The 18,849-nt window shown below is 46.2% G+C and overlaps 1 protein-coding gene across 1 annotated transcript in view; it reads left to right on the top strand.

Annotated features, from left to right (window-relative positions):
- Nucleotides 1-519: 519 nt before the first annotated feature.
- MAN2A1 (mannosidase alpha class 2A member 1) overlaps nucleotides 520-18,849 on the top strand; it is a 414,578-nt gene continuing 396,248 nt past the window's right edge. The window contains exon 1 of the mRNA XM_033929139.1: nucleotides 520-1,532. Coding sequence (XP_033785030.1) covers nucleotides 1,398-1,532 — 135 coding nt within the window. The 5' untranslated portion in view covers nucleotides 520-1,397. The remainder of the gene's footprint in view (nucleotides 1,533-18,849) is intronic.

Here is an 18,849-nt window from a genome sequence, read left to right as displayed (position 1 = left end):
GTACGGAGTTTTTTTTATAAACCTGTGATGATGTGGGGAGCTTAGGGCACTTGTGTAGTCCCGGCAACCCACAATTGAGGTTTATTTTTTCTCAGTTTTTTTCTTATGATTTTGTCAACAGTTCTTTTTATCTTTGTGGTATGAATGAATCCCTGCTGCTATATATTATTTACAATACGTTTGTAACCACAGGTTGCTTTTTGCAACATCCACCAGAAATGCACAGCTGCACAGATACTTTTATTATACAGTAGTTTTGCAGACTTGCTGTTTACAGCACAGATGTTACACAACCCAGCCTATTACCTTACGGACCAGTCTTACGGACACACCCTTCATTCTGACTGACTTGTAAAGGCGTGCCTTTGCTATTTTTTTGATAGTACTATCAAAATGAGTGGCTCTAATGACATTTCCCCTCTTCAATACTATAGGTATTTTGTAACGCCTTTTATGTAGTTCTCCTCTTAAAGGAAAAAGTATATCGCAGGGAAGCAACAACTCCCCCCCACACCAACACCATTTTTCATATACAGAGCATTCCTCTTATCATTTCAGTTTTGTTACTTCCTCCCTACAGGACACTTCGGCACGCGGCGAAATAAAAGTCCACTTCCCAGGCTTTAACGTCACTGAACCGTAGCGCTGCTAGGTCGTTTAGAAAGTCCAGTACGTTTCTGTCTGCGTGGACCACTGCCGCCGCCGATGGCAGGAAATGGTTTCTGCAGCTCGCGGTAGAGAACAGCAGAGTAACGTTAAGAAATTGTAGGGGGGGTGTGCGCGCGCGCGCGCTCGGCTCGCTCGCGCTCTGGTTGTGGGAAGAGCCTCTCTGTGACCATTTGGCTTATTTTTCCTCTTCAAGCGACCAGAGGACGCACCGGTGCTGACATCCTCCAGCCATTATGTCAACAATATGATCCTCCACTCAAGCCGCCACCCTTGCAAATAACAGCCCACGGAACTGCGACCACCGAGGTCCTCGGCCGATGCGAGAAGTCAGGACGCTGTCCAGCCGCCGCTTACTTCCTGCCCGAGAAGACCTCGCCTGGCTCGGGGTGGGGAGAAGGGGGGGGGGGGGTTCTTTATCGGTCGTTTGGCATAGTGGGCGGAAGGTTTCTGCTGGGTCTTTGGCTCCCCTCCTAGTCCTGGAAGTTGAAGCGAAACTAGCTCCCAGGGTTGGAGTCGCTCTTGTCTGCTCGCGCTTGGATTTGGCAGGGTCTTCAACGCTCCGGATTTTTTTCACCCACCTGCCCCGAGCGCGGAGTTTTCGTGGTTGCCTGACAAGCTGCCTGTTCACTGAAAGTTTGCCGGCCCGTTACCTCTCCACCGTTTGGAAGGGTTTCGGGCGGAAGCGGCGGCGGTGGTGGTGGGGGCGCCTCTGTGCGGTCGAGTAGAAAATGAAACTGAGCAAGCAGTTCACCGTGATCGGCAGTGCCATCTTCTGTGTGGTGATCTTTTCTCTCTACCTGATGCTTGACCGGGGCCACCTGGACCAGCTGCAGAGCCCCCGTCGGGCTACCTCCTTCCACAAGGTGAGGGGGGAGGGCTCTTGCACCACTTCGGCCCTTAAAAAAAACCTTTGCACTTTACACGTAGTGCAATGTGAGTGAACGGCTTATGGGGGGGGGGGGGGGGGGGGAGGCGTGAGCAAAACTTGATAAATTTCACCTCACAAAATGAGTAGTATCTTTCCCTAAGTGAAGACCGAAGAGCAGTCAAGGTGGAAAGTTGGGTATTTAGCGGACTTGTATGTTCATATTCTGTTGTGTTTATTTTTAGAAGGGCTGAAGAAGTTGTTGCATGCACGTTTTCTCTCTGTTCTGCAGACTGTTGATATGCTCTAGGTAAAGGGCTCGGGTAGTAGCTGATCGGATGGGAAGGCTCCTTTCAGATAACTCGCATTGGAACATGTTTTTTAAGTGACATCTGAATACTAACAAGCTGAACACAAAGAGTGTAGAATCAGATGATATGCTGCTTCACTGTGAAAATGTTTTTTTAAATTTATTTAAATATAACAATTATAATACATACGGTATTCTAAAGCAATAGGAGTCCACATCAAGGAAGAGAAATGTCATTCTTAAACATACATAACCAATAAATAAAAGGAAAAGAAAAAAGCCTGTATATCTCTATTTTAAATTTTAGTTCGAACAACTGTTTCCCTATCAGGAATCTTTTCAACTGATCAGGCTCAAAAAAGGCATATGACATATTTAAATAAGTAATCATATATTTAGCGGGAAATTTTAAGAAAAAACGAAGAAATTGTTTCCGCATAAACTGGGTAGCTCTACAAACGTCTGGAAACATTTGCAGTTTCTTCCCACAAAAAAGGAAATCTTTTTTTCAAGAAATAATTTTTCAACACCATACTTTTACAATTCTCTGAGGCAAAGGTAACCAAGAGGGTGGCACAATCTGAAATATCATCATAACTTGTTTCAAGAAATAATGTAAAATTTTCCAATGGATCTTTCCTCTGGTTAGATTCATTGGATGTACTATCCTCCTGGTTAACCAATCCCCCTCATTGGGAGATAGAAACATCTATGCAACATAATAGTTTCAGCATTTCCCAATTGTAGAACCTCTTTAAAATATTTTCTAAGTAGTATCTCAGGAGAGAGCAATGAGCATTTTGGAAAACTCAATATTCTCAGATTAGAAGCTCTCTCATGATTTTCCATAATCTCACACTGTCAATGCAACCAAAGGCTGTCCTTGATTGCAGAGGTGCTAGTTTGTTGTAAGTACCCATCTGAGATTCTAATTTTTTAACTGCTCCTTCCAACTGAATAATTTTTTCATCTGTTTTTTCCAATTTAGACACTACATGATCTGAAAAAAGCTTTTACACTTCCCCCTCCCCATTCGCGGTTTCTCCATTTGCGTTTTTTTCTGGGGAGGGGGAAAATTAAAAAAAGCAGTCTTAATTTTAAAATAACCCATATTTTTTTCCTGCCTGCCGCCTTCCCGGCCTTACCTGGTGGTCTAGAGGGCTTTCGGGGCTGGAGCGATCTTCCTACGCTCCTGCCCCGTGCAGATCGCCATGAGGAAATGAGTGCTGTGAGTTCCCGTAGTCTCTCAAGGGATCTCCCTGCCACAATAAGTATAGCGGCCGCGGCCGCCTGTCCGATCACCAGCAGGAGGGTGCCAAACCCCTCCTGCCGGAACACCGCCCCCTGAAACTCCCAATTGCCGGCAGGAGGGTGCCCGACTGGACTGTTGGCTCTGCCGCTCCTGGATGCTGCACTCTTTCCCCCCCCCAGATGCCACTACCCCTCTGCTGGGACTCTCAGGTGCTGGCTCACTCTTGCCGGATGCACCCTGACTCCCATGCTCCACCCGAGGCCACCGGTGCTGCTATTGCCTCTTCCCCCCCCTCCCCGACTGGCCCTGTCCTTACCCCTGCACTGCCGGTGATAGAAAGTGCCTGCCACCGGTCTGCTGCTGAGCCTTGAGCATCTGCGCATGCTTAGGCCTTCTGGCCTTCAGGCCCTCTCCGAGATTCTCATGAGATCTCGAGTCTCGTGAGAATCTCGGTGAGGATGAGATCCAGAAGGCCTTGAGCATGCACAGATATTCAAGGCTCAGCAGCAGACTGGCAGCAGGCCCTTTCTAACTCCATTGGTACACGGGTAAGGACAGGGCCGGTTGATAGATGGGGAGGAGATGATCGTGAACGGAAGGAGCAGCGCCGGTGGCCTCGGGGGGAGCAATATGTTGGTTCCCGTGGTCGGGTCGGGTGGGGGCTGGCAAATCGAGTTTGCGAGTCAAAAGTTTGCTGAGTTTTGCTCGTCTTGCAAAACACTCGCAAACCGGGTTACTCGTAAACCGAGGTTTGACTGTATTTATCTTTTTTTGTTGTTGTTTAAATTCATGCAGAAATAAATGGCTAGATTGAACCTAATGACTTTATTAACACCTTTCCCTTTTTTAAACCTCTATACCAGTGATTCCCAACCCTGTCCTGGAGGAACACCAGGCCAATCGGGTTTTCAGGCTAGCCCTAATGAATATGCATGAGAGAGATTTGCATATGATGGAAGTGATAGGCATGCTAATTTGATTCATGCATATTCATTAGGGCTAGCCTGAAAACCCAATTGGCCTGGTGTTCCTCCAGGACAGGGTTGGGAACCACTGCTCTATACCATTTGAAAGAGGGCAATTACTGCTTAAATTTAGTAAAAATATTCTGGCACAAGTGTCAAACCTTAAAAAAGGAAGCCATATTGAGCATTGGAAAATAATAATAATAATTAACTAATAAAAATAGTATACATTTAGGGCTCCTTTTACTAAGTTGCAATAGTGGTTTTAGCGCGCGCAGAATTGCCATATGCGCTAGATGCTAACGCCAGCATTGAGCTGGCGTTAGTTTTCCCGCGTAGCGCGGGGGTTTGCGCGCGCTAAAAATGCTAGTGCACCTTAGTAAAAGAGGGGGTTAATTTTCCCACCACCAAATTTCCCCATCCCGCCCCACCCAGCTACTTTTTCATGCCACCCGGCTGGAAAAAATTTCTGGGGAGAACACTCTTTTCCATATAGGCCAACTAATGGGTTGACTCTGAATTAATATTTTGGTGGAGTTCCAGATGGGCATAAAATTAGTAGATAGCCAGGGAAGTTCCAGTTTGCCATTAATATGTCTGATTGCCTTGGAAGTATCTTGTAGATGGAGGTGTACCAGAGGTTTAGGGGGTTTGTCCAGAAAGGGAAGGAGGGTTGTCAAGGTATAAGCTAGAAGCGTTCTTTCTATTCGGAGCCAAGTAGGGATTACTTTATCAGATGATAGCATGACTAGCCATCGAGAACCTTGTCTCATGATAAAGGCAGTATGATATGTTTTGAAACAAAGAAAATTAACACTGCCCTCGGCTCTAGGCCTTTTCAGCTTTTTGAGACTAATTCTTGGGGTTTTGTTTTTCCAGATGAATTTTGGTAAAATAGAGTCTAGTTTGGTATAAGTGTATTTAGAGCAATAGAAAGGTAGCATACCGAGAATATAATTAATTGCAGGGGTAATCGTCATACGGACTGTCTCTATTCTTTCCCACCACGATAATTTTAGTGGCGTCTATTTAGAGGTGAGTTTGTTGGAAAGGTCTAAAAGGAGATCAGAATTATATTTTTGCATATCTATAAGGGTAGCTGAAATTTGAATTCCCAGATATTTTATCCTAGAAGTGGAGCATTAAAGACCATGGGACTTAATAACATGGATAGCATCGGGGCAATTCAGTGGTAGGACTTCAGAGGGGTTAGACCTGAATTTGATAAGGAGAGGTTCTAGAGCCAGGGTGAAAAGTAAGGGGGAGAGCGGGCATCCTTGTCTGGTACCGTGTTTTGGATGGAATGGGTCTGAAAACAAACCATTGACAAAAAGTTTTGTAGTAGGGTTGGTGTATAAAATTTTAACCATATTAATAAACATAGATGGAAAACTGAACCAGTGTAGGACAGAAAATAAATAGAATCATTCTATGCGGTCGAACGCTTTTTCCGCATATAGTGCCATAGCTACCATAGGCATGGAGGAGAGAGATGCTTGTGAGATCACATTAATTAATTCTCGAGTTATTGCTGGGAAGTCGACCTAACATTAAGTCATTTTGATCAGCTGAAATGAGAAATGGCATAACAGTTTGTATTCTGGAGGCTAATAATTTGGTATAAATTTTTGCATCAGTATTTATTAATGATAATGGTCTATAACTGAACGTAGAAAGGAGATCTTTACCAGGTTTCAAAAGGGCTATTGTTGTGGCTTCTGTGAATGTGCCCATGATACTGCCTGTGTCTTATCATATGAGTGAAAAATTGGAGGAGATGAGGAGCAAGAATATTGGTAAAGGCGGCATAGAATTCAGCATTTAGTCCATCAGGATCAGGGGCTTTATTTCTTTTCATGCTTTTAATGGATAGCAATATCTCAGAAACAGAAATATCTGAACTTAGTGCATCTTGATGTGACAAGGGAACTGTAGGATGTGGTAGACTGGATAGGAATTGGTCTGGCATTGTGTTGGGATCAAGTTCAGAAGTATATAGCTGTTTATAGAAATGTTGGAATTGTTGAATTATATCTTTGTGGTCAAGTGAAACATTCCCAGCATGGCCTTTAATCCCTGGTATTGCATTCCTCTCCATTTTACCTTTTAGATAGGAAGCTAATTGGTGACCACATTTGTTCTGTTCGGAATAGTACTTTGCATTCTGTGTGAAAATTTGGCGTACAGTGGACCTGGATAATATAGTATTGTATGTTAATTTTGAGTATTGTATTTGTTTTAAGAGTTTCATATTGGTCGGATCTTTATGATGCAGGGATTCTAGTCGTTTTATTTCATTCTCCAAGGCTGTAGCCTCATGAGAGTTTTGTTTTGATAGAGATGCAGTGTAGGAAATAATAGCATGCCTGACCGATGCCTTAAAAGCATCCTATAGTATGAACCAGTTAGTATCTGAGGCCTTATTGAAGAAGAAGTATTCTTCTATGTGTTTCATAAGGTATGGGATAAAGCCAGGTTCTTGTAATATAGTGGAGTTAAATCTCCATTGTTTCTGGATGGGGGGGGGGGGGTTGCAGATGTTATTAAGTTGTAAGATAATGGGAGCATTGTCGGAAATTGCAATTTCTTTAATTTGTGACATGGCGATGTGTGGAGCTAGTGAGTTACTAATAAGAAAGAAATCTATCCTCAAATATTGTGGAGGGGAATAGAAGGTATAATCTTTTTCTTGTAGATGAGTTAGCCTCCAAGGAAGTGAGTAATCAGATCTTGCAATTTCAGCCTTGCTTTAGTTTTTTTGAATGGTGTTGATTTTCTGTCCAGTGATTAAAATCTCCACCAATGATATGTCTGTGACCCAAATCAGAGTTAATGGATTCCGCTAATTCTTCAAAAAAGATTGGATCGTCTACATTTGGACCATAAACATTGATTAGTACAGTGGGGAGATCATTTATTTCTAATTGTACCTTAATCCATCTACCTTGGGAGTCTGTTACATGGGAGATTAATTTTATATCGGTCCGCTTCATTATCAGAATTAGGACACCATTGCGTTTACCTAGAGCTGGGGAAAATAGAGGTGGTAGAGGCTACTGGGTTGTGATTTTCTGAGCTTCTATGGCAAGGAGATGTGTCTCATGAAAGAAGACAATGTCAGGATTGAGTTTAGAGACATAGTTAAGGATTTTCTTGCATTTGATGGGGTTGTTAAATCCTTTAACATTAAGTGATATGCAGTTCAATTCCATATGAAGTGTAATGAAATAATATAATGTGTCCCTTACATATACCAAATACACTCATATAAAGGAGATATTATTGGTATCTGGAAAATGGGAAGTGTTGATGAGACTAAGTCATAAACATGTAGAACCAACAGTGTAGAAAGCACAACAATCATGAGTAACAAGAGTCAGTGAGTCCGCAGGAATGACAGCATAGCCAGTCCCAGAGCCACCCTGATTGAAAATATATGAGAGAAAAATATTTAACATTGCAAACTTGAAGAATAGGTGGTATAAATAAGGCAGCTAAAATGCAGTTCTGTATAGTGCTGTGTTAAGAGGTCTCAGGTGAGCACAGGAATCACTCAATTAGTGACAATATCTGAATGTTATCAGGCAAGCATGACAGCATACATGCAAATCAAATTGCTAAGATTAACTATGATAAACACCTAGGATTCGCATATAAAACATCAGAGTCGTATATCTAACTGGGAGTTAGGACTTCTTAGAGCAAAGGTACAAGACTAGCAGCGGTTTGAACAATAGTGCTATGTCTATTGGTTCTTTGCAAGGAACAGATACTCCAGTTTCAATCTCTAAGACAGAAGAGAAAACATTTGGATGAAGCATAATGACAGTATATAAGTATGGACAGATTATATATTGCATAATTATTGGTATAGTAGTATTAAGGAGGGCAAAGCCAAGTATGGAATGCCAAAGATATAAAACAATACTAGGTTAGATACATGTAATCAGACTTAGGGAAGTAAATGTATGCTGAAAGCAGTCTATTTCTACCAGTTATGATAATAACTTTATTTTGTATACCGCAAATACCACAAGCAGTTCAGAGCAGTTTACAGGTGAAGAGACTGTACCTATATAGTGATGTTACAGAAAAATATTGTCAAGTACATTGGTAACAAATATCAATTACATTAGAGTGCCGAGAGAGGGTTGGTAAGAACCGGAAAAAGGAATTACATTAGAATGCCGAGAGAGGTTTGGCAAAAACGGAAAAAGAAAGAGATGCAGCATGTATTCCTTTGCAACTGGATAGTTTATTCTTTCCTAACAGCGTTATGAACTTTTTCAATAAACACTGTAAGGCCATATTATATCGTAACACAGTTACAGCAACCGCTGTCTGAGGCCTGTGGCTATCGCTGTGTGGGTTTTTTTTTTTTTTTTTTACTTCATCGCTGTAAAGGGCAACCTTTTGAAAATATTTTAGAAATGTATTCTGAAGATTTAATGCAAAATGATGAAATGGTACTGAAATTTGTAAAAAATAAAAAACAAGTATTGTGTAGACCTTTTCAAAAACCCATTTCGTACTCCCCAGGGTTGTATTTCCTACCATGAATGTCATGCTGCTTCTAAATAAAAAAAAGTAAACCTTAAAATCAAAATGTCTGCAGTCTTATTTTCATTTTTTAAAAAGTATTATTTTATTGAAGATATGTTTTTATATACTCAGCCACAGGTAACTAGGTAATAATTTACATTTTTTATGAGGCAGAACTTCTTTGGTCTTGGTAGGTTTCGTATATAGTTCAGGAACCTTCATAGCTGGGTTCTCCTTGAGGCATAAGAGTACATCTCTGTTGGCAGCGTTACCCACTACCGAGGAAGGCATATTTAATTCAGCTAGGGTTTGCATGAACTCCCCCCAGTCTAGGGGCCTTCTTTGCTCTGAAAGAGCATGGGTCTGCGTAACACTGCGAACGAGGTCGAGCAGGTTAGAACCACTTGGTATACAAACGTACTATTTCCCTCCCAGGATGCAACACTTTTGTTTTTTGACAGTTTGTTAAGCAGGACTTCGGCATTTTTCCTTTAGCGCGTATTGATGCTGTTTAACACTTCTTGAACCACAGAGTCGGGAGGTATACTACTTTCTGGAGAGGGGGTTGTTGAAGCATCAACCGGTCACATTTAGCTTTTCTTTTTCCATATCCCTTTCTCTGCTCAACACGAGATAGCGTTGTAATACTTCTGAGTAACGTTTAACTTTTTCATGGTCAGACCAGGGCTCTGCAGTATATTTTTCATTTCCTTGTCTAACCTATGTATGGTTGAGGTTCTAATATTTTCTTCCCAATCTATGGGGTTTCTCAAGCGCTCGAGTTGTTGATTAGGGACCAGGTACATTTTTTCAGCATAATGCTTCAGTGGTTTGTCAGAAGACCTGTTATCAACGGTAAAGCAAAACTTAACAAGGACCCTATAAATCCACCCGATTGTTTCACCAACTGCTTCTTTTTTTTTCTTAAGGGTTAATCTTTTATCACACAGTCTTTTTATAGCATGACGCTTCCCTTTTAAAACCTTTATCTGGTTTTGTGAAAGCGGGATGTTACCTTTTAGGTTGTTGAGAGCGATTCCAGCTATAGCAGCCACCAAATCATCAGAAGCTGTATTCAGGATGGCTTTTCTGTGCTGCGGCGAGGCTTGGACTAAAAGTTTTAAAAGGGGCAGGTTTCTCTTTACACGGCTAGACATGTTACCTGAGACATGTCCCAGCGTATATGAAGGGGTCTGGTTTTGTATTCACAGCCTTTTACGGGCTGATTGTGGTTTTACACAATATACTGTTGTCCAGTCTGTAAGCCTCAGGCGTTGTGGTATTTAAATCCACACAGAGATAACCGTACGGCTTTCTGGTGGCATCCTCGAAGGCCTCTAAAAAGAATTGTGATATTTCAGGGTACATCTGTCTAGCTAGAATGGCTATTTGTAACTTATCTCTAGGATTCTTAAAGAGAACCATGTATTTGGTGTTTAAAGTTATAGTCCGGCTTGTTTTACCTTGGCAGAAAACATTCTGAACTATATCTATATATATCTATATATATATATGATGCTCAGGTTTCTGTGATGTACGTACTTAGTAAATACATTCTTTATTTAGCTGCTTTTACAGGCAGAATCCATTAGATCAGTGGTCTCAAACTCAAACCCTTTGCAGGGCCACATTTTGGATTTGTAGGTACTTGAGAGGGCCTCTGAAAAAATAGTTCATGTGTTATTAAAGAATTGACAATTTTGCATGAGGTAAAACTCTTTATAGTTTATAAATCTTTCCTTTTGGCTAAGTCTTAAAAATAATATTGTCATTTATAGCTAAAGAGACATATGATCAAGAAACTGTTTTATTTTACTTTTATGATTATGATAGACATACTGAGGGCCTCAAAATAGTACCTGGCGGGCCGCATGTGGCCCCCGGGCCGCGTGTTTGAGACCACTGCATTAGATCATCTATAATAACCAAGTTTACTTTATGGGTTGGAAACATTCGATCATCGTTAAAAGGATCAGGCAAAATGTCCGTAAAAGTAATAAAAGGATATTTATTTAACATTTTTTTATACAAAGGTTGCCAACAACTATAACACCAAACAATATTGTCAGGTATGACAGACAATACACGGTCAGCGTGTTCTAACAGATTTTTAACAAAGAAGCTCTTGCCTGAATTGGACGGTCCTGCTAATATACAAGAGAAAGGGTGCGACCAGCAGGCATCCACCGTGCTAGTATCCGTAGGTGAACCCATCCTCCTCATTCACTCTTTTGTAATACACAACTTGCTGTGTTTTTTTAATCACACCAGTCTCTATAGCCCACCTATTTTAGTTTCTTATAATATCGGTTTGTTGCACCCCTATCTTTTTGAGTGCTTCCAAAACACGCAGGCCATTTCATCATCGATAAAGCCGCACGATGAAACCTCAAATTCAGGGAAAAACAGATATTTAAAGAGATTACGGGGCTCTCTGACAATGCTAACGGTATGCAGGTTTGTCCTTTGACCAAATTTCCCTTAAAGAGAATTTATGAAAAGTTTTGCTATTTGATGTTTAGCAGGGTTTAGCTGAATATGGTCTGCACGCAAAAGTACACCTTCTTTTCTATAGAAATCAGAGATGTACATGTTTTGTTTTTCTGTATCATTGCACCACCGGGGGGTAGTCAGAAGCCTCTTGTTTTTGACGGCGGTGTATTTTGATGTATTCAGAAAAGAGACTGTCAGATTTTTGCTCGAAATGCCAGATTTCATAGATTTCAACAACCACATACTTTTTGCAATGGTAACATCCATCTCCACCGTGCACAAAGTCCCCACGAAAGCTGTCTCCTCATCCGTATGGGCACACGTTTCCTGTTGCCGTGCATCAGCGCACGTACAGCACAAAGGAAACATAAGCTTACTGCCCACCCTGACGGGTAACACCGGGAAAAAGAGCTTTCTTGGAGGATATACTTTTGCTTTTATAAAACCAAAGTAATTTGTGGGTGGATCAAATTTGTCATAAATGATTTGCGGATGGCCTGTTGGATATTCCTTTGTTTTATTGACAAAAGGGTATAGGCTGGTAAAATCATAGTAGTGTATTTTTTTCCCCAGGTTTTGTTTTGTAGTATAGAGAAACAGCATTTGTTCTACCCCCAAAAAGGGCATCTCGTGGGACCAAGGGTTGCGGTAAAGCAGCGCTAGCCAGGAAGTCTGCACAGCCCCTATCATTTTCTTTGACCATCCGCTTCCACTCATGCTCCCACAGACTCACGACCTTGAAGCCCAGGCTTTCCAGGTAGGCTATCTTTAGCTGCTTTTTGTAATAAAGAAAGTCATAGGTCGTGGCTGCTACAGGATTCTGGTCTTTATCATTATAACAGACCGGACAGCCGTAATAAAAGCAACTATTAAATTCAAAAGCTGTTTCTACCCCATCAATGACAGCGTAACCGTCAAGAAAATAAGACCCCACCTTTCTTTCACCCCCGTTCATAGCATGCATGATTTGTATATTATCCCAGGACAAGCAGGCATGATATTCTCACATGTGGGTGACGTCATCTACGGAGCCCCAGCGCGGACAGCTTTTCAAGCAAACTTGATTGAAGTTTCAAGTTTGCTACACTGCACCACGCATGTGCATGCCTTCTTGCCCACTAGAGGGCGCATCCCACCTCGTGGTCCTCAGTTCAGTTTTTTCCGCGGAGCCAGAAGCCCTGTGGAATTTGAGCTCTGCTAAAATTTGCCTTCTGTCGCCGCGTCCGGTGTATTTTAATCGGTCGTGGTACTTGATTTATCTTTTCTTTTGTTTTGTACTTCTTTTAATAAAAAAAAAAAAAGATTTTTCTCTCCGTTCGGCTCCGGGGGCTCCCGTGAGCCGCGACCCGGCCTCCTTTTTCGGTCGGTTCGGTTTTCATGTCCCGTCCCTTGACGGGTTTCAAGAAGTGCACCCGGTGTGAGCGTTCACTTTCCATCACTGACCCACACCGGTGGTGCTTGCTCTGCCTTGGACCCGAGCATCCGACGGACTCCTGCGATCGGTGCTCCACCTTTCAGGCCAGAGCGCTCCGTCGACACCATGCCAGGAAGGCGGAGCTCTTTGCGGTCGACGCCGCACCGGGGAAGGCCTCGACGTCGGCCTCGGCTTCAGCCCCGGCCTTGACCTCGGCCTCGGGATCCTCGGCTTCGCCGCGTCCCTCGACATCGAAGCCTACGCCCCCGACGAAACCTGCCTCGGGTAAGTCCTCTCTTCCATCCCTGACTCCAGGGTCGACAAAGAAGCCATCTTTGGGCTCCTCGACGGCGGGTGGGTTGTCCTCGGCCCCGCCAAGAACTACGGCCACTAATGCCCCGAGGGAATACTCGAGACCGAGGTCGCCCTCCAGGGAGCATCCCCCGGCCTCGGACCTGCCTACCATGGTGGGGATCCCGGCGTTCCAAGATTTGCTCCGAGCATTGATTGCCACGGAGCTGTCTGGAGCCCTCGAGCACTTGCAGCAGGCTTCGGCCTCGACGACCCCGGCCTCGGCGGCCTCGGTCTCGACTCCCTCGGCCTCGGGCCCGACCTTACCCTCGACCTCGGCCTCGGGGGCCCCGCCGGAGGGTAGCGTCAGGCCCCGTGACAAGGTGCGCAGGGTGAGGCGGATCTCCTCCTCCTCTTCCTCGAGGTCCTCCCGGGGCTCCTAGCCCTCGGGCCGGCCTCGGGCGAGGCATCGGCCGAGGAAGCCTAAGCGTTCGCGAGGCTCCCCTCGACGACGTGGTCGCTCCTCGCCGCTCGGGGGCGAGGCCTTGCGGGTCTCGGAGCTCCGCCTCGGCAACCCGAGGCTTCTCTGTTCCCCCGCGAGAGGGGGGTTCGCGTGACTCCTCGCCGAAGAGGAGGGGTCGTGCCTCGGTCCCTCGGACACCCGGGACCTCTCCCAGGGGTTCTTCGAAACGGAGACATTCCCCGACCCCCTCGAGGCCATTGGATTTGGCCTCTTGAGACTCAGGGTCCGGTAGGGAACCACGATATTCCCACGAGGCTTCCCCCTTCTGTTTGGCAGAGAGGTCGAGAACCCCCTCGCCGCCCGCCAGACCGTCCTCCTTCTCCAGCTTCGTGCAGGACATGGCTCGTGCCTTGGGTCTGGACCTCATGGCTGGATCTCAATACACCAAAGAGTTGCTCGAGGAGCAGGACCTTCCCACTCCCCCAAGGGAAACCCCTCGGCTGCCCTTGAATAAGGTCCTTCATCAGACCTTGCTCAAGAACCTGACTTCACCTCTTACAGTCATTGCGGTTCCGTCCAAGATGGAGTCCAAGTATAGAACGATACCACCCAAGGGATTTGAGAAGGCTCAACTCTACCACCAGTCTTTACTGGTCGAGTCTGCGCTCAAAAAGACGCAACCCTCCCGAGTTTCTGCGGTGGTTCCGCCCGGCAGGGAGGGTCGGACCCTTGACAAGTTTGGTCGCCGCCTCTATGCGAATTCCTTCATGGCAACCAGGGATTTAAATTATGCCTTTACCTTCTCATCCTATCTGCGTGGCATGGTAAAGGATCTGCCACAGTATCGCGAAGCCTTGCCGGACTCCCGCAAGGAAGGGTTTGACAGGTTTATGTCCAACCTGTCTCAATTGCGCCTGTACCTTTTTCATGCTGTGTACGATGCGTTTGAGCTGGTATTGAGGGTGTCGGCTTTTGCGGTAGCTATGCGCCGATTGGCGTGGCTACGCACCCTCGATATGGACCCAAACCTGCAGGAACGTCTTGCGGACTTACCTTGCGTGGGGTCCGAATTATTTGATGAATCCCTGGAGGCGGCGACCAAACGGTTGTCGGAACAGGAGCGCTCGTTGGCCTCCTTGGTCCGTCCAAAACCTCGGGCCACGCCGCAGAAACCCTTCCGGCCTCCCCCGAGGCGGTACCCTCAGAAGTCGACCCCGGCTTTTTCTAGGCCACCACCTCGGCGCCCACCTCGACAGGGAAGAGGGGGACAAACCAAACCTCCGGCGCAGGGTCCGTCCAAGCCAGCGCCATCCTTTTGACGGGCTAGGCGGATGGGGCCGGCCCCCCTCCGCGATCGCGCCGGACCCCCTTCCCATAGGGGGGGGGGGGTCGACTCCGGTCCTTTTACGCGGCTTGGACCGAGATAACATCCGACGCTTGGGTGCTCCGGACCGTCTCCGAGGGCTATTCTCTCAACTTTTGTTCTGCGCCGCCGGAACAGTCACCGGGGGCTTGCCCATACAATCGGACCCAGCTCCCCGTCCTCATGGCCGAGGCCAGGGCCTTGTTGAGGCTTCAGGCGGTGGAACGTGTACCCCCCGATCAGCGGGGGCGGGGGTTTTACTCCCGTTACTTTTTGGTCCCAAAAAAGACCGGGGACTTGCGCCCCATTCTAGACCTCAGATAGCTCAACAAGTTCCTGGTCCGGGAGAAGTTCCGGATGTTGTCACTTCCGATATTGTATCCTCTCTTGGAGGAAGGGGACTGGATGTGCTCCCTGGACCTGAAGGAAGCGTACACCCATGTTCCGGTGCATCCCACCTTCCGCAAATTCTTACGGTTCTAGGTGGGCGAGCTACACCTGCAGTACAGGGTCCTCCCCTTCGGCCTGGCTTCGTCCCCTCAAGTCTTCACGAAGTGTATGGTGGTAGTCGCTGCAGCCCTGAGGTCTCGGGGGCTTCAGGTCTTCCCTTACCTGGACGATTGGCTGATCAAGGCCCCGACCAGGGAGGGGGTTATCTCAGCGACCCTACAGTCTATCGCCTTCCTTCAGCGACTAGGGTTCGAAGTGAACTTTCCCAAGTCACAGTTGTGCCCGACCCAATCACTTCAGTTTATAGGCGCAGTGCTGGACACTGTTCGCCTACGTTCATTCCTCCCTCCTCCTCGTTTGGAGGCTTTGGTTCGGTTGGGCCGCCTGATTTCTCAGCTACCTGTAGTGTCGGCTCAGCGCATGATGATGCTTCTGGGCCACATGGCGTCTACGGTCCACGTCACTCCGTTCGCCACACTGCACCTGAGAATTCCTCAGTGGACTCTGGCCTCTCAGTGGCGCCAGGAGTGCGATCCTATCTCTTGTCGCATAACGGTGACTCCTTCTTTGAGACGTTCGCTCCGTTGGTGGACCGACTCTTCGAATCTTTCCGGGGGTTTGCTCTTTCTCGTCCCTCCACATCGCAAAGTTCTGACCACGGATTCCTCGGAGTACGCGTGGGGGGCCCACCTCGACAGTCTGCGGACCCAGGGCCTGTGGTCGGCGGACGCTGTCACATCAATGTGTTGGAGCTTCGCGCCATCTTTCTGGCGGCTCGAGCATTCTGCCACCTGCTCCGCGATCAGGTAGTCCTCGTGCGAACGGACAACCAGTTGGCCATGTATTATGTGAACAAGCAAGGTGGGACGGGCTCTTGGTCCCTCTGCAGGGAAGCTCTGCGCCTGTGGGAATGGGCGATCTCCAAGAACATCTTCCTACAGGCGGTCTATATCCAGGGGGAACAGAACTGCTTGGCAGACAAACTCAGTCGGCTTCTCCAGCCGCACGAGTGGTCATTCAACTCCAGAGTCCTGTGCGAGGTCTTCGACCGCTGGGGGACTCCACAAGTGGATCTGTTTGCCTCCCCGGAGACTCGCAAACTACCTCTGTATTGTTCCCGGATGTACTCCCCGGACCGTCTAGAAGCGGACGCCTTTCTTCTCGACTGGGGAGGGAGGTTCCTTTATGCGTTTCCTCCTTTTCCCCTGATCTTGAGGACGTTGGTTCGTCTCAAATCATCCGGAGCCACTATGATTCTCATTGCGCCTCGGTGGCCTCGTCAACACTGGTTCTCCCTGCTTCTTCAACTCAGTGTCAGGGAGCCTCAGCTTCTGCCTGTGTTTCCCTCTCTTCTATCTCAGAGTCGGGGTTCGCTGTTGCATCCCAATCTTCAGTCGTTGCACCTGACCGCTTGGTTCCTCTCCCCTTGACTTCGGTTCCGGTTTCTCAGTCGGTGAGGGAAGTTTTGGAAGCCTCGCGCAAGGTCTCGACCAGGCTTTGGTATTCCCAGAAATGGACCAGGTTTTCCTTCTGGTGTTCCTCGTGTCATCTGGATCCGGATTCGGTCTCGGTGTCTTCGGTACTGGACTATTTGTTACATTTGTCTAATTCCGGCCTGAAGACGACATCTGTTCGGGTGCATCTCAGTGCCATTTCTGCTTTTCATCGGCACTTGGACGGACGTTCTCTTTCGCTTCATCCTCTGGTGACGCGTTTCATGAAGGGTCTAATCAATGTTTGTCCCCCTCTGAAGCCTCCTCCCGTCGTTTGGGATTTGAATGTTGTCTTAGCTCAACTGATGAAACCTCCCTTTGAGCCTATCGACAAGTCTCTCCTGAAATTTCTTACTTGGAAGGTGGTTTTTCTGATTGCCCTCACATCTGCTCGCCGGATTAGTGAGCTGCAAGCTTTGGTTGCGGACCCGCCTTTTACTGTGTTTCATCATGACAAGGTGGTTCTCCGCACCCATCCTAAATTTTTACCTAAAGTTGTGTCTGATTTCCACCTCAATCAGTCCATTGTCCTTCCTGTGTTCTTTCCTAAGCCCCACTCCCATCCTGGCGAGACGGCGCTCCACACGCTTGACTGTAAGAGGGCGTTGGCATTTTATCTCCAACGTACCAGGTCTCATCGGAAGGTTCCTCAATTGTTTTTGTCCTTTGATCCTAATCGTTTAGGACACCCTGTTTCCAAGCGCACCTTGTCCAACTGGTTTCTTTTTGCTACGCTCAGGCTGGTCTTACGCTCCCGGGTCGAGTCACGGGGCATAAGGTCCGGGCGATGGCAGCTTCGGTTGCTTTTCTCCGATCTACTCCTATGGAGGACATATGCAAAGCTGCCACTTGGTCTTCGGTTCATACGTTCACCTCCCACTATTGTCTGGACACTTTGTCCAGAAACGACGGCCGGTTTGGCCAGTCGGTGTTACGTAATCTATTTTCCTAAATTGCCATCCTCCCACCTGCCCTTTTTTGGTTGGCTTGGAGGTCACCCACATGTGAGAATATCATGCCTGCTTGTCCTGGGATAAAGCACAGTTACTTACCGTAACAGGTGTTATCCAGGGACAGCAGGCATATATTCTCACAACCCGCCCTCCTCCCCGGGGATGGCTTCTTTGCTAGTTATGGAACTGAGGACCACGAGGTGGGATGCGCCCTCTAGTGGACAAGAAGGCATGCACATGCGTGGTGCAGTGTAGCAAACTTGAAACTTCAATCAAGTTTGCTTGAAAAGCTGTCCGCGCTGGGGCTCCGTAGATGACGTCACCCACATGTGAGAATATATGCCTGCTGTCCCTGGATAACACCTGTTACGGTAAGTAACTGTGCTTTTTGTGCAGCCTCTTGATACAGCAACCATTGAATACAGGGGGATGAATATCTCTTTTTGTGTCTGTGATAGTTATCCGGGGGAGATGAGCGCCACTGTCTCGGGTTCTAAAAACATAAATCTGAACATGGCCATACATACAGAGGCTAGGGTTATATATTGGAAAGGGTCTAAACAATTCATTAGAATTTCTGAAGTACCCTCTCATTCTACAACCACATCTTTCTGTGTCATTTTCATGATTTCAGCTCTGTAGAGAACACATGCCTGTCGCAAAATAGCCACATCCTGTTGACAATAATAAGCCTGCTCTTTTTGCAAATCAAAAGTCTTGTGCTGGTTGTCCTTGTACCATTTTAAAAATTCCTCTTTTTCTTCAGGCATCATGTTTCCCACACATAATGCTCCATATCCGGCATACGTCCCACATAGTCTTGATTTTCCTGAGTATAAAAAAAAAATACGGGAAATAATCCTTACAGCCTGGAAAACCTAAGGCCTTTGGAAGTTTGCTAAGTTTCATATGTAGGAAATTTAGAGAGTCTATGAAACGAATAACTAAAGGTTCAACTGTGATTTGTAAAAGCTTGCCACCTTGAACCAACAGACCTGTGTCCATCTTTTCCTTTAACAGTTGGCTAAGAACAAAATACCCGTCATAGCCTTTGACATTATGGGCTATGAAGGTATAGTCTTTAAATTTTTTGTCACAAAAAATCTGTATAAAGGCAAAAATACACTCAAGACCCTTGAATTCCCATTTTCTTGTTTTTGTACAAGTCCTCCGCATATATGTAATTAGGAATGTGCCAGCCTGTTTCCTGCATACATTCACAGTCGTAAATAATATACTTTTCAGATGTTTTGAGTATATCGATAGGGTCATAAAACATAAGGGGTTCATAATCAAAACACAAAAACGTCTAAAAAAAACTGCCTA

This window comes from Geotrypetes seraphini, chromosome 1 (genome assembly GCF_902459505.1).
Source record: "Geotrypetes seraphini chromosome 1, aGeoSer1.1, whole genome shotgun sequence".
NCBI lineage: Eukaryota > Metazoa > Chordata > Amphibia > Gymnophiona > Dermophiidae > Geotrypetes > Geotrypetes seraphini.
This window is presented reverse-complemented; position numbering and strand designations above follow the sequence as displayed.